Source organism: Nipponia nippon, unplaced genomic scaffold (assembly GCF_047370975.1).
Source record: "Nipponia nippon isolate SJK-2023a ecotype South Korea unplaced genomic scaffold, ASM4737097v1 scaffold_7, whole genome shotgun sequence".
NCBI classification, from domain to species: domain Eukaryota; kingdom Metazoa; phylum Chordata; class Aves; order Pelecaniformes; family Threskiornithidae; genus Nipponia; species Nipponia nippon.
In genome coordinates this window covers 18488068-18513477 of record NW_028262391.1, presented here as the reverse complement: position 1 = coordinate 18513477, position 25410 = coordinate 18488068, and the positions used below count along the sequence as shown (strand labels likewise).

General features: G+C 36.9%; 1 protein-coding gene across 10 annotated transcripts in view; it reads right to left on the bottom strand.

The window, feature by feature from the left end:
• Positions 1-3564: 3564 nt before the first annotated feature.
• Positions 3565-25410, bottom strand: part of TRIP12 (thyroid hormone receptor interactor 12) — an 82679-nt gene continuing 60833 nt past the window's right edge. For 8 of the 10 annotated variants that reach the window (XM_087740440.1, XM_087740439.1, XM_087740445.1 and 5 more), the window contains 19 exons: positions 25043-25184; positions 23818-24009; positions 22943-23094; positions 20975-21147; positions 20446-20519; positions 20140-20339; positions 19227-19354; positions 18758-18909; positions 18152-18294; positions 16703-16859; positions 15428-15526; positions 14778-14892; positions 14318-14472; positions 13655-13819; positions 12257-12421; positions 8519-8632; positions 6605-6699; positions 6295-6398; positions 3565-4944 (listed from right to left, as the gene is read on the bottom strand). In XM_087740440.1, the coding sequence (XP_087596566.1) occupies positions 4748-4944; positions 6295-6398; positions 6605-6699; positions 8519-8632; positions 12257-12421; positions 13655-13819; positions 14318-14472; positions 14778-14892; positions 15428-15526; positions 16703-16859; positions 18152-18294; positions 18758-18909; positions 19227-19354; positions 20140-20339; positions 20446-20519; positions 20975-21147; positions 22943-23094; positions 23818-24009; positions 25043-25184 (2722 nt within the window). In that variant the 3' untranslated portion in view covers positions 3565-4747. The remainder of the gene's footprint in view (positions 4945-6294; positions 6399-6604; positions 6700-8518; positions 8633-12256; positions 12422-13654; positions 13820-14317; positions 14473-14777; positions 14893-15427; positions 15527-16702; positions 16860-18151; positions 18295-18757; positions 18910-19226; positions 19355-20139; positions 20340-20445; positions 20520-20974; positions 21148-22942; positions 23095-23817; positions 24010-25042; positions 25185-25410) is intronic. The other 2 variants (XM_087740444.1, XM_087740448.1) reach the window with 1 other exon arrangement.

Here is a 25410-nt window from a genome sequence, read left to right as displayed (position 1 = left end):
AGTATCAACCTGTCTTGGATTTCAGTACATGAGAGTACATTGTGTTTAAGCTTACCTTTACAAAGGGAAACGTCCTCCTTCCACTTCTTCCCATTCTCGGACAACACAGCAAGGCACTTGCTGTCTCACGTTTTCAGGCTTATCTACCTCTGTCTTTAATGGGGTCTTAGCAATAGCCACAGCCTAACATTAAAGTGGTGGGGGGACGGAGGTAGACAGGACCAAAGAAAAAAAAAAAAAAACAAAAAAACACAAACCACACAACCCACAGCACACTTGTTGCTTTACGCCAACATGCTGCTTACAGCTTGAACTGGACGGTTTCCTTCTTAACAAGAGGAGATGTCACAGGAGTTGGGAATCCCCCTCCCTTCTTTTTGGGGGGGGGGGGGGGGAGGAGAGCGGGGGCAGCGCACACTTTCATCTATTACTCTTTTTAGGGCGTCTTTTCATTGGTTTGGGGTTTTTTTTGTTTTATTTTTCCTCTTTGAACCAGGTTTGCAGAAGTTGCTGCCAAACTAGACTTAGAGCTACCAGGAACTTTCATCTAGTGCCTTGAAAATATTGGATGTATCTTCACCATTTCCCCTCCACTTAGTTGTCCTGTTGATGGTTCCAGATTTCAAGACTCCCCAGATGCACACAGCAAAGGAGACACCCAAGACCTGCTGCTCCTCCACCCTCAAAGCAGCCCGATGCCTGATTGATCAGGCACATGCACATTTCAGTACCAGGAGACAAGGACGTAGTATTCCTCTAAAGCCATCTTCTACCCCAGTCCACTGAAGCAGTTCTTCCTTGAGCTATTCACTGTTAGTCACAGGCAGTAGAGCCATGAAGTTTGTTTCCTATCCACTGTACGAATGTGCATTAATGTTCTGTTAAAATACGTGTGACTGTGCAGCTTATGCTGTTGTGCTGAGGGCGCTGGGGTGGGGTGACTACTGCTACTCTTGGGGCAACCAACTCCCTCATCTGAGAAAAAGCTATTAAAAACACAATGCACTGGGAGAGATACAGCGAGTTGAGAGCACACAGCTGTGAAATTCCTGCAGGATCACAGAAAGAGATCACATGGCATAGAGGTTTTCCAGTTCAAGCTATTGAGAGACCAGGAAAGTCAAGGAGGAGGAAGAGACACAAAAAGCCCTGGAAAGGCTCAGCTACCAGTAAGATTTCCCCACCCCTTCCAAGCTTTTTCTTGTAATCCATCTCAGCAAAGCTTTTTATTTTTCCCCATTCTGCCAACAGTTTTAGCTATAGAAAAGCCTTTTGGCTTGGGGGAGGCATGCTCACATTAAAAGCAAGGCATTATCCCTGAAGTCAGGTAGGCTTTCGGTTCCTGGTGGAAAGCCCCCTGCAGAGGTACAGGCTTCTCAGGTGATGGGAGCTGGTATTACTCAAGCGAACACAGGGTGCTGAAAACAGGTGGGACAGGGCCCAGAAACACTACAGAGGACAGACCTACCTCCAGCAGCCGCCAGAAAAGAGGGCACAAGTGATGCAGGCACTTGGAATTTCATCAGTCCCTGCCCTTAGGCACCCACCTTCTCGGCACAGGAGAGCTCAGTAAGGGAAAGGAGATGGGGGTAAAAAAAAATAAAAAATAAAAAAGATATGGTTGAGGGGAAAGAAGGCAGAATCTAGGCAATTCAATCATGTGAGCAGTCTGCATATGAAAACTTCAATATCTGATCAAGTTTGGTCATGGGCATGGGGATTTTACACATACTTGGGATTAATTCTTGTACGTCTTCCTACAAAACGTGAAGTAAAAAAGCACTACAACTTACTAACTCGTGTCAGATCTGATACTACTTAAATGTTCCCTACACAAAAGATTTCTGTATAAAGCAAATATCTAACAACAATAAAAACAACAACAACAACGAAAAAATCACTGCACAAGTTCAGTAGCAGCTATCAGTGCTTGGATGGCACTTTTTTCCATGAATGATTTTTTTGCTGCTTTTCTTAATTTAGGACATGAAACTCATCCAAAACAGTAACTGATGGCTGGTTTTCTCTACAACCAGTTGAACTTACCATGTTAAAAAAAGCCTCTATTTTCAAAAATAAGACTTCTTATTGTACCTTTTATTATACCTTATAAAGATATACAAAACAGTTCAGTACTAAGACAACTACATATTCTCCTGAGGGCTACATAGTCCTCAACAGGCAGCTGCACACACCTATGATTGGTTTTAGTGAGTTTTTCCCTTAATCCAAAGTTCCTGAAAAGGAGGAATCCCGAAGATCTTGCCCCACCCCTCCACTTGTTCTCAGCTACTCTTAGATCCTACAGTTCTGTTTGTAGGAAAGTACTGCAGTCATGAGAACTGACTCTTCAATTTATTCTTCAATTTACTACCTTTACCTTTTAAGCCAGACTGCTCTTCCAATACACTAAAAGTTGCCCTTGGTGGGGGGGGGGGGTGGGGAAAAAAAAGTGTCACCCAAAAGGGCTTCATTCACTTTTCAGGCCAACTACATCCTTGGTCTGTGCTGAAAACGACAGCCAGCACAACAAAAATCAATTGTCACCACGGGTACTTGTTTTTTCCTTGCTTTTTAAACAGGCAACCAACAACTTATCTTCCCATTGAAACAGAGTTATACAATGGCTATATATATATATCAAAATTTGAGAACTCCTCAAAATTTCCAAGTCGATGAAAGCCAGATTCTAGAGGGAGACAACATGGGTAAAAAAATATCAATACACATGATATTTTAATACAAAATATTAGCTTTTCTTTTTTTTTTTTTTTACACAAGTCAGTTTTTTTTAAAATATAGAACCTTAAAAAATGAACAAATTGCTATCCACACACTATAAACACTTTTTTGTGCTCAGTTTGATCAAGTTATCAGAACAATTTAAACACCAGTCCATAGTTTAAACACTGCCTTGAAGTTTTATGAAAACTATGCCGCACTGTGCACTACCATTATTATATGTACAGTGTGAAGCACCTTCTTTCAGTTTTAATACGGTAGTAGAAACTGTTCAGTTATCAGGTTCTTTGTGCAAGGATTTCACATTCTACTCATGCTCATGACAGATTTGCATTACATTTCAGTGGCACTGGTATGAGCAACCACATGTAATTCTGTGAATGTTCACTGGAAGAATGTCCATTACATGTACTGAAATACATATTCTGGAAGTACAAGTTCTTCAGCTAGATAAAAGAAAACTTGTTATTGTTAGTTTAGGGGAAATACTAGCCTGATTAGCCAGAATTTAACAATTTCTAAGCACTGAAATGAATTTTGATTTCTCAAAGTTGAATAAAAGTCAGTAACTATCACATTTTCATAGAGATGAACAATATAGCAGGTACATCTCAGGAATATTTGTAATTGCCCATTTTTTGAACCCACAGAAAGAAAAAAATTTCCCTCAAAGTTGGAGGTCTTAAAAGGTCTTGTTTTAGTAGTAAATCATCCACAAGTTGCGGGCTTTTAGCCAAGTAGATTTTAGGATGATTTACTTGCATTACAGTAATTTACACAATTGAACTTTATGCATACAGTACAAAACTATGAACAAAAAGGTGAAGCAAACTTGTTTATTTATATTCAGGTAAAAACATTAACCTGATGAAGTAAATTATTGCAGATTTGAGAAATCAGCACATAAAACAGTTGGACAGAGCATTGCTTACAGGTGCTTTATCTGTGTCAAAAGACAAAGGCTGAACTGTTTGTTCCAAGCTAGCGCTGGGAGGGGAAAAAAAAAAAAAAGAAGAAAAAATACAAAAGTAACCAGGAACTTAGATCAAGAACAAGAAAACTGTTTACTCAAACAGGGAATGAAACAACTAATTTCTCTTTTAAAAAACTTTACATCGATTCGAAATGCTCTGGCCTTACCACAATACACACTGGCCAGCCCAAGCTGTTGGACTTCAACTACTTGAAAGAAATAATTCTTCCTAGCCTCTTAAGAGGCTTTTGCTGCCTGAATCACTGTGTAAACAGCTCTAGAGCGTCGACTGGTAAAGGCTGTTGCCATCATATCCTACCACTACAGTAAAACTATGCTATAAGAAAGGTTCTACCTAGTTACAAAGGCTGAATTATATTGACAATATATATTTGATTTCAGTAAAATTTAAATTATCTTAATCAGAGAAAGAGGCATGGAGCAGTTAAATGCCCATGCTAACCAAAACATAACAATTGTTGAATGTTGCACACAAAAAGAATCAAGTGAATTGCACATCAGACAATACATGAGGATGGGTAAAATTAGAGGCAGGTGAGGGTACACAGAACTAGTCTACTGAACTAGATTTGTCAAATACATGGTGTATTTTAATTTCTGTACTTATGTACAAAAGTTGTCTTTGGAGGAAAAACTTCAGACTTAGCTAGATGGATACACACAGCCCAGTATTAAACTGCACAGCGACATTTATTGTTCCAGCCTGGAAAAACATCCCTTTTTAAATTTCACACAGCAAAGCAAGTTAAAAACTTCACTCATCAAATAAATGATAATTTAAACAAGAACTTGCTAAAGAAACCTTGTCACAACAACTTTTAGGGCCTGATCACTTTAAGTCCATAGGGGCCTTTAATGAATATCAACCAAGTGTCTTTGTTTATAATCTGCAAGCCGTTTTTCTACAACAAGAAGGCGTAACACGTTTCCTTGACTCAGGTGATATACTTAGAAAAGAATCATGAGTTTCTCTTTTGCTGTAACAGGCAGACATTGCATTTTTCATTGTGATCAGGAAAGATGGAATGACTGCTGCCCTTCTCTTGCAGCTATCAAGAGTTTTTCACGCATTATCTCAATAGTTGAATAGTCCGGCAATTTGAGATAGTTCACACAAGTCATTACTGAGGGCAAGAAATCATCTGGATTCTCTGTAGACTCAAATGTCTTGCGTACAATTGTCAACGGAGGATTCAAACTTCGAAAGCCTATTAATGAGAAAAGACATTCAGAATAAGGTTGTTCCTCTTGAAAACCCACAGTTAACACTGTAGACATCTAACAGTGACAGAAGCATACATCTCATAACTGACTTTTTAATCTCCATTTTTAAAAGTTTAGAATATGGCTTTATACGGCCATGTAGCAAGCTAAAAAAATACCTAAAATCCTTTCTGTAGATTAGTTTTCCAAGATGAATAAAAAAAAAAAAAGAATCTAGATGCATCTAGCTCTTAATTCTGTGTTCTGTATGTGTAAAAAAACCTACTCCAATCACAATATTTTTAAGATTTTGTTGGTTTCATACACATTTTTTAAGATTCTCAGAAGTTATCCATAACTGTTGTACTTTTTTTTTTACTCCAGCTAAGGTTTTTATACTCCTAACCCTTAATCCTGTCTGCACCATCTTTCCCCAGAAGAGCTCTAAAAAAAAATTTTTTTTTTAGAAGAATTAACTCTTTCTTATAATGTCAATTCTTTAATTAGAAAACATAAACACAAACCCCAAAGAACGTAATAATGGAACAGATGCATAAATTCTGTTTTTACTTGCGAAGCATTCAGCTGAGAATACGGTAAAATGTGTATTCTATAATGGTCCCTAGCAAAGACAGCAAAATTCCTCAGTTTTCCTCACTGTCTCTCATCTAAATTCTGAAATTCAAAAGGGGGAGAAATTAAAGTTTATCACTATAGAATCATAGAATCGTTAAGGTTGGAAAAGACCCCATCGAGTCCAACTGTTAACCTAGCACTGCCAAGTCCACCACTAAACCATGTCCTCGAGCACCACGTCTACCTGTCTTGTAAATACCTCCAGGGATGGAGACTCAACCACCTCCCTGGGCAGCCTGGTCCAGTGCCTGACTGCCCTTTTGGTGAAGAAGTTTTTTCTAATATCCAACTTAAACGTGTCCTGGAAGTTTACTATGCTAGTATTGTTTCCTTTCTAGAGAAAAAGATTATTGTTTCCAGGTAGCAATGCATCATTTTGTTGTTGTCATAACTTAATGCACCTCTGGCTGAGAAATACAGTACTATGGGTTTTCAGTTTTGTTTAAATTTTGAACTATTTTTTGCCCTCTGGTAGGTTATCTGGTAACATAAATTAAACCTGGAGAGAGTCAACTGAAATGTCATGAGATTAACACAAAGTGTGAGAATTCTACCTGAAGTCTACCTAACCGCTTCTGAAACTAGAAATGTCAAACAAGTATGAACCCCTAAAATACACAGATAAGTAATTTTTTCCCATACTGAAATAATCCACTTATTCTGAAACGCATTAATAATACTGATTTCACATATAGCAATATGTAATAAACAAAACCTACCTCCTACAGGCAGTCTGGGGCTACCAGTCACAAACTGAAGAAACAGTCTTTGCTGCTCACTATCAAAGCTACTGAGAATTTCAAAGAGATACTTCACTGCTCGACTAAAGAGGGGAAAAAAGCAGGCTATTATTATTCTGTTTATAGTTAAGATAATTGCATCACATTCATATTCAGTGCAGCATGAGTATTTTCTAATAAATTTCATGTAATTCTTTTAGCTTGAGTAACAGTATACCAAGATTATTTAAATATGTAATTTCTAGTGCTAATATTTATTTATTTTTTAACAAGACCAACACCATGTTACCTGTCATGTGTATAACCGTGATCTGGCCTGCAACATTCCATTAAAGTCTTTGCATCCCAAGTGTCTGTTTTACTGCCGCACAAGAGCTGCTCCAACTATAAAATTAAAAAACAAGGAAGGAAATTTTCCCCTTTAGAACTTGAGGTAGAACGAGTACTGTCCGTTCTGACTACTATTACAGCGTTCTACTTTCTGGAACAGCCTGCTGCAGAACAACCTCAGTCACCCCAAGCAATCCTCCCAAATTCTTTGAATGCAATAGCTGCATCCCAGTGATATTTGCTGAATCTGCCTTTGCATACAATCCACTACTACATGACATGCTGAATGTATCTCTTAGAACAGAGTCCTCATAAGCAATTTACACTGGAGAACCAAAAATGCCTTAACTGTTAAAGCAATCTAGGGGAATGGGAAGAATAGAGTGTTCACACTTGCTTTTTAGAACTCTCGAGGTCTTCTTTGAAAGAAAAAAAAAAAAACACAGAAGAAAATATCAATCATTAGACAGAAATGGATCTGTCAGCCGTTTTGTACTTAAATTATTTTGCCTATTCTTTCTATGCACTTGGGCAAGCAGAGATGACAGGCTACAGTGAAAACATTAAAAACATCTACATACATCCTTCTAGGATACATGAGGAGTTGTAAAGCCCTGGTCTCAATAAAACCAGAGGTTTGACACACCTAGCTGTTCCATTCATGAACAAAAGAATTTTACAAGTTCTTTATAATCGTTTAGGAATGGTTTGTAAAAAGATTCAAATGGCTGGATAGCTATCAGCAACAGAACACAAGATCACACATGTATATCCTATTAAGGAAAGGATATCTTACATCTCACACTACTCTTTACGGCTTAATTTTGAGCAACTGTATTAGTAGATTAGCAACAGACCAGTGTCCGTATTTTAAAATTTCCAAGCAGAAGCAAGCATCAAACCATGCCACACAACGGCAAGACAGAAGAACAGCATCACATATACTACAAAACGGGGAAGTTTGGGTAAAACACTGGAGAAACTAGAAAAATCTGCTATTTTTAACTAGCCTTAAATTTGTTGCAGAAAACAAGGTGGTGGTGCTCTTTGAAAGTAGTACCAACAGAGAGGCATGAAGAAGAATCACTATGAGCAGTTACAGATCTCAGCTTTAAGAGACTCTTACATCGCAAAGCACCAAGAACAAAAGAGTAACACAAAGGCTTGGCTGACACACTGCTTCAGAGCATGCTCAATATTTCTTCATGAAGTCAAAGGTGTAGTTTATGAAGGTAAACAAACCCTTTGAACTACAGTCTTCAAATAAACTCCCTAAAGGCTGAGTAATAAAACATTCTCTCTTCTAGTCCAGACAGCCATAACTGTGTCTCAATTCAGTCCACTCAAGAGTGCAAGAATTTTACTAGGAAATTGATATGGTGGGTGGTGAGAACAAGGCAAGACCAACTATCCTTATTCTTTACCCCTTCATCTGAATCTCCTTCTACTGTCTAAAGCTTTGTTAAAGAGCTAACCACTTTTTTTTTTTTTATAGAAAACATCCAGGTAGCATCCACATCTATAGCTATTAAGAGGTACTGCAATACAAGGAATTAATTAAAGTATCCATACCAATATAGAGCCTGCATATATAAATTTAAGCACATTTCTCAGAAAAGCTGGATACAGTCAATTTTAAAGAAAATGGAGCCGTTCATACTAAAAGTATCAAATAAATGACCACCAAATACAGAAATCAATAACATTTAAGTATGCAATTTAAAGGACACCAAGTTTTATTAATATGCATCAGAAATGTAAAGTAATCAGACTCTGTGACAACTACACTGCATCCAGTGCATACCTAGGTTCAGACTGTCCATACGTATAGATATAAGGTTATAAAAGCATCAGTAAAAACAGGTTTACCAACCTCCTCAGGATAGAAGTACTGAAGATGACTGAGGGGGAAGACCGATTCAAATCCATCTCTGAATGAGTCAAACTGTCTGGCAACACCTTCATTTAGTGCCCAGAATATAACCAACTGCAGAAAAAGGGAAAAAAGTCATTTGAACAAAGGAAGCATGGAATGATCGCTACTTTACAAAAGACTACAGCTGCAGAAAAAACTCTACAGAAGCCCAGCCATATGCTCACTGTAGTTGTGACAGAGTTTCAACTTTGATTTATGGAGCTGCTCTACAGCATTGCCTCATTCTGCCTTAATTCATAAGCTCATACTGCTGCCTGTGTGCAAGTGCAGTGCTGCTGCAATGCAACAGACAAATAATTTGTTGGGTTTTTTCTTTACAACTTTCTCATGTGGTCTGTCATTGCAAATTATCAAAAGTCATCTGGAGTTCAAACACCGCCATATTTAGAATACCCTAAGCATGCAAATCACAGAGTTTAAACAACTTATTTGCCTTTATTTTTGATATAACAAGGTTAATACATGGAATTCAGAATAGCTGGTTAAACTGATCCTATTTAACAAAATATTTTAAAACAAATCTAAACATTTATTAGATATTTTTAGAAGCCTAACCTAGATGTTCTCTCTGTACACTAATATCCATTTAAAATTCAGCAACTGAAAGAGAAATCCTTAGGGCATCATTGGTAGTATGATATTAGTTTCCCCCATGGAAACATATGGGTCCCTTTTCTAATATATAGTTACAAAAAGTAACTTTAGTTTTTTTGTTATATTCAATAGCTTAGTATTATAAGAATCCCGGGGGGGGGGGGAAGAGATAACTTCATATCATGTTACTGGGATTTGGTAAGAATCAGAAGGCAAAAGACAGTAAGACAGTAGTCTAATGTTTTTGTGTTTTGGTTTGGTTTTTGGTTTTTTGTTTGTTTGGGTTTTTTTTGGTTTGTTTGTTTGTTTTTGGTTTTTTTGCTTTGTTTTTGTATCTGCAGTTAGCATCTCGGGATTAAATTCACCATCCAAAGTGGACAGCACATACTGAAACAATAATCACGGGGGGGGGGGGGGGGGCAGGCATGACACAAACAAGACCAAGTTTCTTTTAAGTCTCCTGCAGCCAGTATTTCTCCACCAAATTAAAAAAAAAAAATATATTATACATGGCAGATTGCATGCCAAGTTCGGATTCTTTTGTCAGTTAGTGCTACTGATTATTACACTTGCCTTGGCTACCCTCAACTCCAGCAGGAAATGAAGGCTGGTTGTAAAAGATGTGTTGTCACCACACAGCTACTAGTTTTTAAATGTGTTAAAAGCTCTGACCCAGAATGCTGAGAAAAGCTTTGAAAGACATCTAAGGATGCATCTGAATATGATAAAAAAACCTCATTGGTACTGCTGGACTCCTAAAGCAAGTATTTAACCCTGTCCCAATAATTGAAGTTACTTGTTCCAGAAAGCCTCAGATATGAAAGCCTATTAGGATCTGTTGATAAGCTTTCCTACAGAGTCAAGCATTGAATTTCAGGTAAGACACATACCCCTACTTCCATGCATTAGGTTGTAATACTGAAGAGCAAGCTGGTAAGCACCAGCAGCACGGAAGGCTGTTCTATTGTGTTCTATAACATAGAATATTCTATGGCTATTCTAGCAGCAGAGTTGCTGACCAAAATTAAGCTGCACTGTATTCTTGTGGATTCAAAGAGGAGATCAAATTGTTAGGCAAAAAAAACTGCACTCCAGAAACTTTTTGTCCACAAATTTAGAACAAACAAGTTGGCCTCTTTCTTTATAGTACAGAGGAGAAGCAGGGCGGGGGGGCACAGAGAATAAAGTCTTTCACTATACTGGTAGCTGAAATAGTTCTACTTTCAGATAAAGGTAGCTCCTGTGGGAACCGTCCTTGGATGAAAAAAAGGGAGGCGGAGGGTGGAATGACATGACTGCAGAAGAGGCATGAAGAGTAACAGTAGGATGTTCTAGCTTTATAAACTACTTCTAATGGTAATCCACACACAAGATTTTAATGAAAATGACATTTTCAAGAGCAGGGCAGCTGACCCACAGGGAGCTGTACAGGCTAGCTGGTAATTTAGATATACTGTTTCTAAAATGCAATTCATCATACTTGTGATACAGAGGACACTAATTTTCTCTCTGAAATAATTTCCATTTCCTTAACATCAAGACTGTAATGCTAATCACTGGGATCTAGCTTAAAGTATCCTCTATAAGGCAGGAATATAAAGCAAGGACAGAAAAAGTGCACAGGTGTCCTTTAAAGAAAATAGTCCCAAAAGTTGTTTAGAAAGAAGCAGAAAGCAACCTCTCTGTAATAATCTGGTTTTCCTTTACAATGCCAGAGGCCTACAATAGGACAACTACAGGTCATCCGAGATGTCTGCAAGCCTTTCTCAGCATATCAGATACCCGATATGTGTTACCGAGAAGAAAAAAAAAAAACTGACTGCACACTCTAAGAAAATCAGACTTGAAAGCAACCTTTCTCAGCTTTCCTCAGTAAATAGAGACTGCAAGTGCTGTTTCTAACAAACTACAATTGTTGGCATTGCCCATCTGTAAATCTGCAAACAGCTTTATATCCAAATATGTTTAATTACACAAGTGATTCTTGACTAGCAGAATTTACTTTCAACAAATAAAGATATGAGAAGTGGATATGCGCATAACAGCTTGAATCTGGAAGATGAACAGCAACTGCTCAATATTCAGTTGTAAGGATTACGGGATAACTTTGCAAAGTTCTCAGTTGATATCCAGGAGCTTATATGCCCCTTACTGAATCATTTCTACCACAACATCAGATATGTTTCTTATCAGTTCTTGAAAATCTTAACAGTTCTCAGACTGAAACTGGAAGCAGACTAACCTGTCAGAAAATGTATTATTTAGGAATAGGAATAATGGCTTTTTCATGATGCAATCAATCATTCTTGCCTCCATCCCACTCATGACTTCATGTGATAATATTGCATTCTTCCTTCCTTTCCTCATCTCTTTTCCAGGTTGTTTTTAACCTATTCTCTTTAACGCTTTTTCTTATGCATAAATGGTTTTCTACCTTTGTTCAGCAGTATCACCCTTTTGTTTTTCTAGGTTTTATGTCCCTTCTGACATAGGAATAAGTCAATATGCAGGTGTACCGTCAACTTATTATGGCACTATTTTGTTTGCTGTTCCTTACCCGTTTTGTTTTATGGTTTGGGGGTTTCTTTGTTTTTGTGTTTTTTGGGGGGGTTTGACTTGCAACTAAGCTGATGTTTTCTTAAGTCTAACTCCAAAACATTTCACTATTACTATGGCAGTTCAAAGCCCACTGAAGTGTGGATGCTAACTCACTATTGCAAACAGATTCATTACCATATGCAAATGTGGGAATGTGTTAAAAGATTCTGAAAGTCCACAGCTCAAATTGCTCCACTTACAACAATACTTTTTATCAAAAAAACCCCATACTTCTGGAAACTTCATTATGTATAAACCAGACTTTTTTGTACTATAAAATTTTCAAGTCAGGTGTGCTGACTAGGATTTAAACAGTTTTTCTGTAGTAATAAACTAGTACAGAACAGAAGCAGGAAGTAGGAAAATTATTGCTCTGCCTAGTTCACAAGAATGAACTGAAATATATATATGGAAACAAAACTACTTGGGAGCAAGGTGAGGAAGAATGAAGAAAGTTTTAGTTCTAGGTTTGCTTTTACGTACTCTGAGATACTCCTCTAAATTGTGGATGGTGACTGGTGTATCTTTTCCCCCTTTTTTCAGTTCTATATTAGGAAACCCAGGGAGTGTGAAGTCCAGCCCTAGATCTTCCACTGAGCAGCCATTCATAGTCAGAGCCTCCAATGCATACTGTAGACTTTCTTTGGTCTAAAAAATTGAAGTGAAAACCAGTGAGAACAATTCATTCACATTAACTTATCCAAAAGTTATGACTTCTAAAGCAGTTTTGACTAAGTAAACTTCTCTATAGGAATATTACTATTAATACTGTTACAGTAGTCCTTGCTTTCCTTCTATATTTTTTCATACATAACAGTAAACCAAGACAAACCAAATAAACTATCTTAATGGATAAACTTGAAAGACCATAGCAGTACACTTTTTTCTAGCAATTTTGGAATTACTTTTAACTTCTTGCATATTATTTATTTAGAAAAATAGTATTGCAAGAGAAGGAGATATGTAATACGCTAAAGTTCTTAGGCTATGTTTTATCCTTAGAATAGTTAATGGCATTCATATTTGGCATGCATACTGACATTTTTCAGCTTTCATCCACCAGGTTTCAGGTTTTTCAAACTCTTGTTGGGAAATTAAAAGCGGTGATCAAGGAGAGAGAGACAGTGAGGTGAAGAGGAACAAAAGGCCCACAAGCTTGCAATAACTTCACTAGTAACAAAGCAGATGTATTAGGAGTATAAATTAGGTTATTACCACCTACCATTTATTAACATTGGATGCTAGAAAGAGCATGCATGCCAAAGACCTTTTATCGCTATTCTGCAACACTGAATGGTATTATTTTTAGCTAGGAGTGGATAACCTTGAAAAATTAAGAGACTCTTCTCTATCTATAAAAGAACCTGTATGCTCACATATGAAGCCAGTTTACACTAGTTCTGCATACAGCTTTCAGTGGGGGAGGAAAAAAACCCACAAAAAGACGCTCCTAAGAAAACCTGAAAATTTTACTAAACCAACTAATAAAAAAAGCTAAGCCTTTTGAATGTTCAAAAATCAAGGATAGATTTTTTTTTTCCCCCTCTGATAAAGGTGGTCGGTCTTTTCGAAGTGAACCAAAAAGAAATTACCTTAGGCAAACAACTGGCATTTTTAGCCATTTCTAGCCTGTGTTTGATCACACAGAAGAATCTCATAATAAAAAATTTCTAATGTTAGAGTCTACATTACAAAAAGACTGTGTTATAATTACTAGCCAATGATTTAATAACATTAAAACTACTCCTTTTATTTGAATGAAGTGATTATCACTATTACCATCAGTATTAAGCACTACCATACACTCTCAATTATGGCTACTTCATAAAATCCAAGCATGTGTGAAGGTACACTCTTTCATTCTTAGGGTTACTTTCCCACCTGTGTTTTGTCCTGTTCAAGTCTTTTCTTTTGTCTTACAATATCTTCAAGGTGATATATTGATTTGGCTACTACTGGATCAATACTGAACAAGTCATGCGATGTCAAGGAAGTTTCCTGTCGTAACATCCATTTATAAAAAGGAAGTCCAAGAGGAAGGTCCACCTGGAAATTGAAACTTTGTTTAGTATTGAAGTGTCTTCCAAAACTATATTTTTTGCTATTTTATCTCTTGACTAGATCTAGAATACTGTTTACTAGTTTATAGTTCTGGCACACACCAAAACACCATGTCTGAGTGCTTTTACCCGAGAAATTTACAGTCAAGAAAAACTGACTGCCTAGTGCATATACATTAGAGCAATCAGCAAGCTAGCAGCTGGAATAAGCCCAAAATGATCCTGAAAGAAGATGGGAGAGAGACTGCAATACATGGCAGGCAATGGCTTTTCCTTTTTTCACTATAGTCTCAAAAGCCACTGTAAAGATCTTCAACCTACACTACCCTTTCCGCTTCAAAAGCTCAGCTGCATTTCCCCCCACCCCACCCAAACTGCTAGAGCTGAAAATAATTCCATGCAACTCTTAATGCTATTTTTTCCCCAAGTCAGAACTAGAATTTTCATTTAACCTTCAGAATCACATTTTCCATTTTATTCTCACCAGTCTAAAATCCATGATTGCCTTGGCCATTAGTTTTCCCAGAAAGCGAAACTTCATTTTAACTTTTGCAATGTGAGCTGGCTTGGCTGTTCTACCAAAAGGAAGTGCAAAAAGGCCTTGAAGGTTATGGATGTACTTGGTACCTTCCTGGCTTCCTGTTGAGGAAGAAAGAAAAAGAGTTCAATACATACACTGCTAGCTTCATTCCAGACACAAGTTTGAAAGCAGCTATCAGATAACCATAATCTAAAGCTTCTTATAAAATTAAAAAAAAAAAAGCCAACACGCACAAAACCAAAAAAAAGCCCCACACAAAGATAATCACACACTATCACGAAGCATATTATCTGACCACAAACTAAGGTGCTCTTTCAATCAAAGCCATTCACATAATTAAAGTCAACTTAGAATCAATTCAATATTAGATCAATATTGAGAGTTTAGGTAGTAAAACATTTACCTTTTGGATTGGCTAAAGTCACTTCTTCTCCCCTCCAAAGGCCTAAGTCTGCTCTCTGTAGTTCCTGAGATACAAGTGCATAGAACTCTAGCGTGGGGCCTAGGCCTGTGCCAACCTTCAGGGGGAGGGAGGGTGCAGGGATAGGAGGGGGAAATGAGATAAATAAATGAGTCCATTAGGTCAGTTTGAATATCAAAATCTTTACTTAGTCTGAGAAATATAGTACGTTATTGGCTACAAAGATGACCGCATTGCAAAAAGCATCTAGAGAACCTAACTACACCAACATTTACAATATGACTAAGACAGCTTAGAAAGACTACATATCAGAGGGAATAATAGTGGACTAAAAGTATTAACCACCTAATAATCATATTACAGGAAAAACGCACACAGCTGTTTGCTTAGAGTTAGAAAAAAGTGCTTTGCAGAATAAGACAGATTATGAAATTTAGTAGATCAAAAAGAGTTTCTCCTAGCAACTAAAAATCATCACCAAGTGGATTAGGGATAATTAATAGATAAAATTTTGCAGCACCAGCACTGGGAAGGACCAAGAGTCTGACCAAGTCATTCTATGGAAGTTGTAGCTTTTTTGTATTAATCTTCAGTAAAAAGGAGTTAAATTAGACTGCATTGATATTACTTACTTCATTCTCATACTGGATTTCCAACATGGCTCTTGAACTGCCTAGATCCTGCATCACAGATTCTGCCTGTTTCAACAGCTCATCTCTGTTCACAGTGCGCTACACATTAGAGAAGTTTTAAGTAGTGAAATTATGTCTGTAAGTCCCAGCTCCCAAGGCAGTTACAACAGGAAAAAAAATCAGTTATGCAAGTTTTTCCACCCCATGCTAATAGTTCCACAGTTCAACAATTTGTAAGCTTATACTTTGATAAAATAATTCTTGCTTCTGTATGAAAACTGACTAGAATTAAAGTGTCTGATATAAAATGAAAAACCAATGCCTTATATTTGTATCAGTATAATTAATAGGTACTACTCTTGCCAAGAATCTGGCAGTAGGACTATAACATAGCAGAGAAGTTTTGCCATGTGATGTTACATACCTTTGAACTAATATATGGAGAATAAAACACAGAATAAAGACGCCAAAGTCCAGCAACCTAAAGGAACAATCTTATCCCCTGCCCTTGCGGATTTTCTAGTAGGGAAAGTGGCAGGTTTCAAAAAAACAAAACACCCACCCAGAAAAAAAAACAAACAACCTACCCACACCCACAACAGTACTGGGATTCCTACATGTTGGAAGCTATATTCTAGTTGAACTAGATTCTCATGTCTCTTGCCTTTTTACCCCAGAGGTATTCAAGATCATATAGCAGATCTATACTACACAGCAGATCTTAGTTTAAGATAAAATCTCTCCAGATTCAAGGCAGACACCCAAGACTCCCTCAATTTAAACCAGTCACAGATTAATTTTATTATGTTGTGACAGGAAGTTTAATACTCTCCCAGAATACAAGGACAATGCTTTTGTTTATTCAGGTAACACTGACAGGTCTAAATCCTATTGCTTTAATTATTCTGAAATTCTACATAAATCAAAACAGATGTTTACAAGCTAATATATGGAAATATCACTAATGTAACCTAAAACTTAGAGCTCATTCTTGGAGTATAGTTTCAGAAATTATGCAAAGACTCCAAAGTTAAGCAGGATGTGAGAAAGCAGTGTAGCATACTCTAGCCCCTTCTGCCACCTAGTGGCAGACACCTAGAAGACATTGTGCTTTCTACCCAGGGGCTCTTAAATGAATAAAAACAAACCTCCCCTTCATCGCTATACTACGAACACATGAAGTTTTACAAATAAATCGTGCTCACAGTGATATTTTTAAAGACAATATAAAAATAAACATATCATTCATTCCATTTTTAAACAAGATATACCTACTTTTTTCCTGTCCAGTCGTGGTGCCACTCTGCTATCCTGAGAATCTGATTGATTGATTTCTGGATTAGTATCCAGTAGTCTTTGCATGGCTCGATCACGATCAAAAGCAGTTACATAAAACAGCATTTGGCGGGTATCAAATGGAAAGAAAAATGGGCTGTAAAGAGCATTGGATTAGTTAGCTGGGTTCCAACTAGCATCTGCAACTATAGTTTAGTTTAAAACACAATAGAAATGCAGTATGCCTGAAATTAGTGCTTTATTAAACACTGTGGTGAAAGCAGCCTCCAAAGGAAGCCTTCCAGAACACACTTTAGTTTTAGTTACAACACTTAAAGAGCCAGAGTCTAGAGATGGAATTTAATACAAGAAGGAACCACAGGAAATTCCAGAAACTTCTAACTCTTCCAGAAAAATAACTCAAAATACTTGAATGCCTTGGCTATGCTAAGTTCATATCAGAAAATGAATATTCTTTTACTTGTTCACACCTGTTTTACAATTAGTAAACCTAATTTAGATCAAAGACTTTAAGAAGATGGCTCAAGCTCCTGTACTGGGAGGAATATGAAACCCTGCCTACAGCAGTACCAGCATTCTACCTTCCACCATTTTGAAACAACACTTCAAATAATCTACCAGAGAAACTTTTATTTTATCAGTTCTACTATTCTCGAAGGCATGTGTACATTAACAGTGCAGTCCTCCACTGACATTTAAGTGAAAACGCAGTTTTACAGAACAAATACTGCTACAGATGTTCGTATAAGAATATACATTCATACTCATCATTTGTCATCTGGAATGTTTATGAAGAAATTTAGAGAGCTTATTTTAAAAATGAAAAACCAAATAGTTTCTCTAGAGTAAGTGTTTCCAGTCAATCGTCACCGATGTTGCTTCAATTAACATGCTTGAAAAATCCAGGAATGTCAACTCTGATTTCTTATTCTTTCAAGCGCAAGAGTTTTACAGCTTGTACTCTGTATCAAGATACTACAAAGTACTATGACTATAGCTTTATAAAGTTATTTATAATATTTTATCAGTGATTATAAAAATGCTTTCCTTTGTACCATACTGAACATGCCAAGATAAATGTACTGGTACGAGAAAAATGTCACTACGCAGTTTAACAGGAGAAAAAAAATGACATGAATAATCAAGTACTATTATTTCAATGAGGAAACTTCAAATTGCTCAGAAACTCCTGTAAGAAGTGGCCCAAACTTTGCAGCTAGTCTATCCCTCCAGATTTGGTTTAAACTATGCAATATATGTGTAAACATTCATCCAAGGTCACTATGTAACGTAGCAAGACTTCTGTGACTACATTTTACTCTCCCCCAGCACTTTCAGAAGCCTTGTAACATATGATGCACCTTGGGTGCCCAGCCAAGAGGCCTACTGAATTCAAATTAGGAATACTATAGAGTAAGTCATTCATACCATGTTTTTCCAAGTTCTGTCAGCCAAGTTGGTATGTTTCCTGTCATAATTACCAAGGGATCCTGAAGCTGCCTGTTTGCTTTCGCTGTCAGTTTACTGTTGATAAACTCTGAGGTTGGAATTATCTCCTTGCAGATTGCATTCTGCATTAAATAAAAACAATGTACTTCTAGTTAAAGAAATGCTGGAAGAAATACCAAGCCTTTGTTAAGAGGTTTTTTTATGCTTCTAATTTGCTTATCATCACAAGAAAAGCAAAACAAAGCCTTTCATTGTCACGTTGGTCATACAGAGTCTAAGCCATGAAAGAAAGACTAAGTTTTTACTATTAATTTGCTTTTCAGGAATAATGTTGCTCCTTGAATTTAAGGATGGAAAAAAGCATGGAAAATGTGTTTAACACACTATAGAGGAAATATGATTGAGTTTAAGAATTTATAGCCCTTATCTTACCGGAAGTTAGAGAAATAGGTAGGGGAAGATGATATTATTTGCATTATTCTGTCTTGGTGGGGCACAGCGGAGAGGGGAAGAAGGCTATTTTAAGGTGTTTCAGGACAGAGTTGTCTGTATCAAGTAAGAAAGTGATTTAAGTGCTCTACTCACATCATACAAGTAATACCAGTATCGACTGATAGCATGTAAAACTCTCAAAAGAAGAATAACATCTAATGAGGGATCTTCAAACGTTATGTTTTCAGGTGGAGTAGATATGAGGTAAACTTCTAGAGGATTTAATACCGAAGGGCATACACCGTCTAGCAGGAGAAGAAAAAAAAAAAAAAAGAAAAAAAGAAGAGTATGTTATCAAAACAAATCAATCAGAAGTCTTTCCAAGAGTTCATTATTAGGAGTCTAGGTAGTATTAGTCATGGCATTCACTTAACTACAGGAGTTTAGTTAGACAATTCACTAAGCATCTTAATTTTAGTTTTAATACACACATTAATATATGCTTACTTTTCTTACACTATGCTTGCTTTAGAAGAAATACTATGGTGTCTCTAAATACTCTTCCTCCCCATCCTTTCAGAAATTTCACAAATCTAACATATTAGCAAGGCAACACACTCACCATGCCACAATTCATCATGCTTTTTAGAATTTCTAGGGGAGGTTTTCGTGGGAGCCGTTTGTGCTCTTCCTCTTTTACCACCAACACAGTCCTTATTACCATCTTCATCCTCTCGCACAGGTTTGTACCTAAAAAGCAATTAAAAGTTAAAAACATGTTTGTGAAATACTAACTTACACTAAAACGAAAGCAGTTATAAAAGTGTTAGTTCTTTGATTATCAGAATTTTACTTGAATGACAGTTAAAAGCAGAAGGACAAAACCAATGCATTTGGATATGATCCAGCCTTTGAAGCTAGGCCCTCAGAAGCAAAGTATGTTATGGGGGAGAAAACATGAGGACCCTCCAGCTCCATGAACTGTAAGAAGAGAAGCAGAAAGTATAGACAAAAAAAGAAAGTGGTTTTGGTTGGGTTTTTTGCTTTTGCATAACACATTTAAATATTAGAAAGAAAAAGACACTGCTGAACGTTAAAATGTTTGACACAGTCATAGGTCAATACTGCTCCTTGCAAATTATGAACAGAGGATACATATACCTGCATAGCAATCCACTATGAAAACCAGTATGAAGCTGACCATTATTTTTAGACTGCAGACACATTCTCTATTGGTTTTGGTTAGCTGGTTAGTTACCTAACACTAAGAATGATTTCCCTCCATCTAGCAGGTATCATTTAAGATTCCCCGTTTCTTGTTCATCAGCTTTGCTCATGAGCTAAAAAGAACATCAGCAGCCAACAATGAATTCTTACCAAGATTTAAGTATCTCAAGCACTTCAGGAAATTCAAAGCTTCAGGTTCAGGTGGGAGGGCAGAGGGGGAGGAGAAGACAGCTATGTTCCAATTTTCTTTACTTGTATACATCTAGGAAACTGGAGAAGCTGTCCCCTGATTTCTCTAGCCAACTTACCAAATGGTATGTGTTTTTGTCCAAATCCCAGCTCTTCCTAATGGGTTGCTTTCATCATCTGTAGACTCCCTCTCCTCCTCAGCTTGCAAACTGTACTGCCTAACTGCTTGATACACAGTCATATTGTATGGCAGCAAGTGATCTCCAATGTAAAATTGCAGTCTATGTCTCACATTCCCTGAATTTAAGAATTGAGCAGCCTGAACAAAACAAAAGAGCCACACAAGTTAGGAAACTCGTTGCTAGCTTTTCTTTAAGCCTCTCCCCACACTGTTCCCTCTCTTTACCCCCAGAGCAAAAGCTTACCAAAGATTCGTCTATTTCTTCATCTGACCCATCATCATCACTATCCTCATCATCTTCTCTAACTCTTCCATAGCCTGAGGCAAGAGAGGAAGAAGACATCCTCATTTGTTTTTATACGAAATGTAGCCATGTTTTTGTACTCTGACTTTTATAAACTCTACTTTCTAAAACAGTTCCAAAATACATCAGTTAAAAAAAGTAAGGTTCAGACGTGTTATAACGAATTTCAATATAAACATCTGGCATCAAAAGTGCCAAGTTACAGCCAATCTGACAGTCAACTAGATTATACTTCTGTTAGTATTTAGACTGAACTATTTACAACAGGAAAAAGTTTGCCCCAGAAAAGAGAAGATTCTCTGTAGCCTTACTCTCCTCCCCTGTGAGCAAGATACATTTATAGGTACCTCCCACTTGCCTTCAGTACAATCCTCGCAGGTTTTTACAGACTCTACACTACTGACAGTGGTGACTACGCAAGAAGCAAAAAACATGCGACTGTATAATATATATATATATAAATATGTACCTCTAACTACAAGGTATCTTTCAATGGCTTGTACCAAAGCCAGAGGATCAATCTTCACAGGTCCACCTTTCCACTGTTTCACATTAGCACAGTCTGGATGTCTTTGCAGTTGACATTTTAACTGATGTGTATTGAAGAATTTTAAAGCTTGGGATCCTCTGTTAAGAGAAAAACTCAAAATAATTTGTGAAAAAAGTTGCTACACAAAGAATCTAATAACCATAATTGCATTTAAAAAAATACATTAAAATAGGCTTATACATGCATTTATGGATTCATTTCTTCAGAGTATTATTTCTCAGCCTATTTCTCTAAAAATAAGCTATTAAGATTTGAATAAATAGATTAAAATTTTTACTCTACAAGAAGACTAGAATCCAAGTTGGACAAAATCCAATTTCCAATAGAAGCTACATGGATTAAGAGAAAGTCCAGTCTGAGGTCTGATTACAATATGGCCTATACTGACCATCTCTAAGACCTGAAGTTGTTCAGTGTGATTTAGAGCTGTGAGATTTAGAGCTGTGTTTACCTGCAGTGCAACAAGGATCAGAATTGGGCGTGGAAAATGCAAGTACCCATTCATATGTTTTTTTAATAAGGACCTAAAGAGATAACCTGAAAGCTCCTCTGTGTTTCCCTGCCAAGCATAGTTTATATACATGTTCCATCTCGCCAAACTATCAATACTCAAGCTAGCCGTTTTTATACGCAAACCTCTTATCTTGGGCTGCTTCTATTTCCAGGTGCTAGTGAAAGACTACCAAATCTTAATGCCTCAAAATCCTCATTGACATAATCCACAGTAAGACTAGCAGTCAAACAATGCTGCAGTAGTCTGACTTCCCATGTTTAATTTTCTATCAAAAAGAATAGCAGAATATTGCTTCTATGATTAGCAGCTTTGTAACTTTTGTAGTTATCCCACTTTTTACAGAAATAGTGCACACTAGGAAGCGTTGTAAGATTACAGAGCACGTACTATTTGCAAAAGCCAGTATCAAGACAATTAATTCCTTCAAGTATTAGAAATCTGTGAATTGTATTCATCATCATGGATTTTAACAGTTCCACAAAAAACAAGTACTGAATTTTAATGTAAGTTAGATTAATGCTAGTGTGAGGCTCTAACACATCTAATATAATGGATGTTGTGTCACAATTAGTGACAAAAAAATCCACACTATCTTACTACCTGAAAGACAGAAGATTTTGGCATTTCTCACTTTAAAGAATAGTTTTCAAAAATTCATTTTCAATGCTCCTCCCCTCCTAATTTCTAAATAGTCACAGGAGTACGTCTGCGCTTTTAGCCAGCATGACAAAATACTTTCCAAACTTACGTGCAACTTATACTGACATAGACTAACTGCTATACACTGAATGAAAAATAGTGTTGATTTATTAAAGAAAGGCACAGAAAAGAAATTGTAGAATTGGGTCTTCAGTCAGTCAAATTTGTTACTTAAAATGCAAATAACAAGTTGGATTCCAAATTTAATCTATCTTAAGACACAGGGCAGGTCTACAGCTATTTTAAACTATGTTGACAGCCAACAGTTTTCACTCAATCCATTATCATCCCAGAGAACAGAACCTATCTGAATAACAAAGTTTAGCACTGTAATACAAACTCTCAGCAGTTTAATTACTTCACTAAAAAATACCAGCATTCCAATGTTTTTTACACGGGGCAAGGAAAACATTTGAATTTTTAAAGCTTAACTTTAGAGATTGCATCTAAGTTACACATCCACCCCCAATCTAAGTGAGAAAGTTTCAAGATGGTAAGCAAACATTTGGTTAAATATTCCATCTTCCACCAAATTAAAAAAAAGGCCAACTGTGTAATTGCTTTGTCCTTACTAGGTCAGAAGTTTCCATTACCTCTTGGAACTTCTAACATTGAAACAAGTTTCGGAAAATAAAAGCTTCCAACAAAACTGTTACCTGAGCATTAATCCTTACCTGCTCCCTGTTCCATTTCCACTAGGGAAGTCATGCACTTTGACAGGAAACTGTTCCATCTGACTGAGGCAATTGTTCATTTTATGGACTAATGCCAGCAAAGGTGCATTTTCTAATGGCTCTAATCTTCCGAGGGGTTCTTCTCCAGGAAGCTGAAATATATTCCAGTCTTTTAGTTATGTACTTGAATTAATCCACCTTGAACAATTTATACCACAAGTCATTAAAAAATACAAACAAACAAAAACCCACCACCGCCCACACCACAGAAATTAAGAATCACTGCTCTCACTTAAAGCAGCAGCATCAGGATGACTAGATGACACATAACAAGTTTATGAAAGACCTGTTTCAAAGAACACACTTTTCCCTCCTGGTTTCAATGGAATAGCCCTACAGATTTTAAGCATTCACCCTTAACCATGAGCAGTAAGCTATAAGCTGTAGTTATCTACTTTCCTCTCTTCCACGTCAAATTTCTTCCTTTAAAAACAGGACAATCTAGTTTCTTGCAGTATTTAGGACTAAAGAGAGCAAGTGATAAGATTACTATCCAAACTCTTTCCGCATCAACTTCTTAAAAGTCAGGAACAACTTTTAAGTTGTTCAAGACTCAGACAATTGGTCATTTTGGAATTTTTCCACTGTTGTGTGGAATTTTCTGTAATTACAGGGTATTCTAAAAAGTTTACAGCCTGTAAAGACATTGAACCACGTGAAAGTTGTAGTATTATACAGCTTAGACATAAACAAAACATTTCTTCTGTACTCCATCTTTAAGTCAAGGTCATTGCTGAACCTCTCAGATGGTCAGATAAGCACAATTTGAGAGAAAGACAATTAAGAATGACAAAACAATAAACAAGAAAACTTACTGGAGAAGAAAAAAATACATGAAGAAATCTTTTCAATCTGATATCCCTGCTTACAGCATCTTTCTCACTTTTAGATGTCAAATAAAGCAGCAGTTGTTTAACAAACCCACTATGCTGGATTTCAAAGGAGGAGACGTCAGACTCCGAGACAATGCTACGGATTTCTACAAGGCACTCTGTTCCACCATCCACCTGAAAAATATGAAGGTAGTATTTTACTACCCAGGTATTAAGGGCTTATGAAATACTATTTTTCCTCCTACTGCATGAAACGGCTCTAAAGGAAGGGGAAAAAAAGGGCAAGTCTGGAGCATATAGTAACTCAATACAAGCAATGACAGGGCAAATAATCTGAGGATAAGCAGTTTCACCATTCAAGAGAAGTCATTACAGGCAACATCCACATTTTCCCTGTTTTAAGAGAAATGTGAGGTCCCATTTCTGTCTCATGCAACGTAAAGATGAGCTCCAAACAGAAGGGTTTTTTTTAAAAACAAAAACAAAACAAAAAACACAAAAAAACCCAAACCACACCACACAACTCAGATTAGTATGTATTTTACAGGACATCTGTGTGGGAGAGAAGAGGAGGGAAATTTTCATATTTTAACGATTGCTTAGATCAAAGCACAGAACATAACTCAGCTGCGTAGCTACTTTAGAAGTTACAGGTTTAGACCATCTATCAAGGATCACAACTGTCTGAGAAACAAGGCTCAAGTTCTTGAGATGCTAGTAGATTCGGCCCCATCTGTATTTCTTCTATCCTTTCAACAAAATGCTACTTCCCTCTTGTCCTTCCCCCACCCCCAAAGTTCACATTACAAACTGTGTTCTTCTTTAGGTATAAGGTCTATCCCTAACACTTAACTGTAGAATTTTTAAGTTTGAAATAAAATGCTATGTAAGTGACACATTGCTAGGAATCAAGAATGTCCTTGTTAATACTAGTCATTTATTATAAATTATACATGTCAGAACTTATACACTAACTCTTAAAAAAAAAAAACCCACAACAAAAAAACCCAAACCAAAAAAAACCTAACAAAAAAAAACCACAACCCAACAAACTCCCAAGCAAAGCATTGCAAGTTAAGAAACACTGTATCATCATTCAAGATAACACCACCTATGCTTAAAATATTGGCCATACATAATCTTCCTCTTAAATACTTCTACTGCTTCCAATCTCACCCCAACTCCAGGCAAGTTTGCCATTTCTAACCTGGAGGTTGAGTTGTTCAGTTGCAGTGCAAAGTCTCTGTAATACGTTTAGTGCAGGATTGCTTCCATCCATGTTTTCAGAACTAAAATAACGTTCTACAAATTTATGGGCTTGCTCCTTAATCCAGCCCTTAATTTTTTCTCTGTAAAAAAGCACACAAAAGGCATTTGGCCACAATTAGCATTCGCATACTCCACAAACACAGCCAGAGTATCATTTTCCCCCATGTTTAACAGCAGCCACAGACAAAAACCCTTCTCTTACTCCAACACAGTAAAGGTCTATTCTCTACAGATTACTTCTTGCACCATTCTTCCCAATTCTCCGTTTTTTCCCCAGCATGCTACTTTAAACTATTAAGAGGTTAT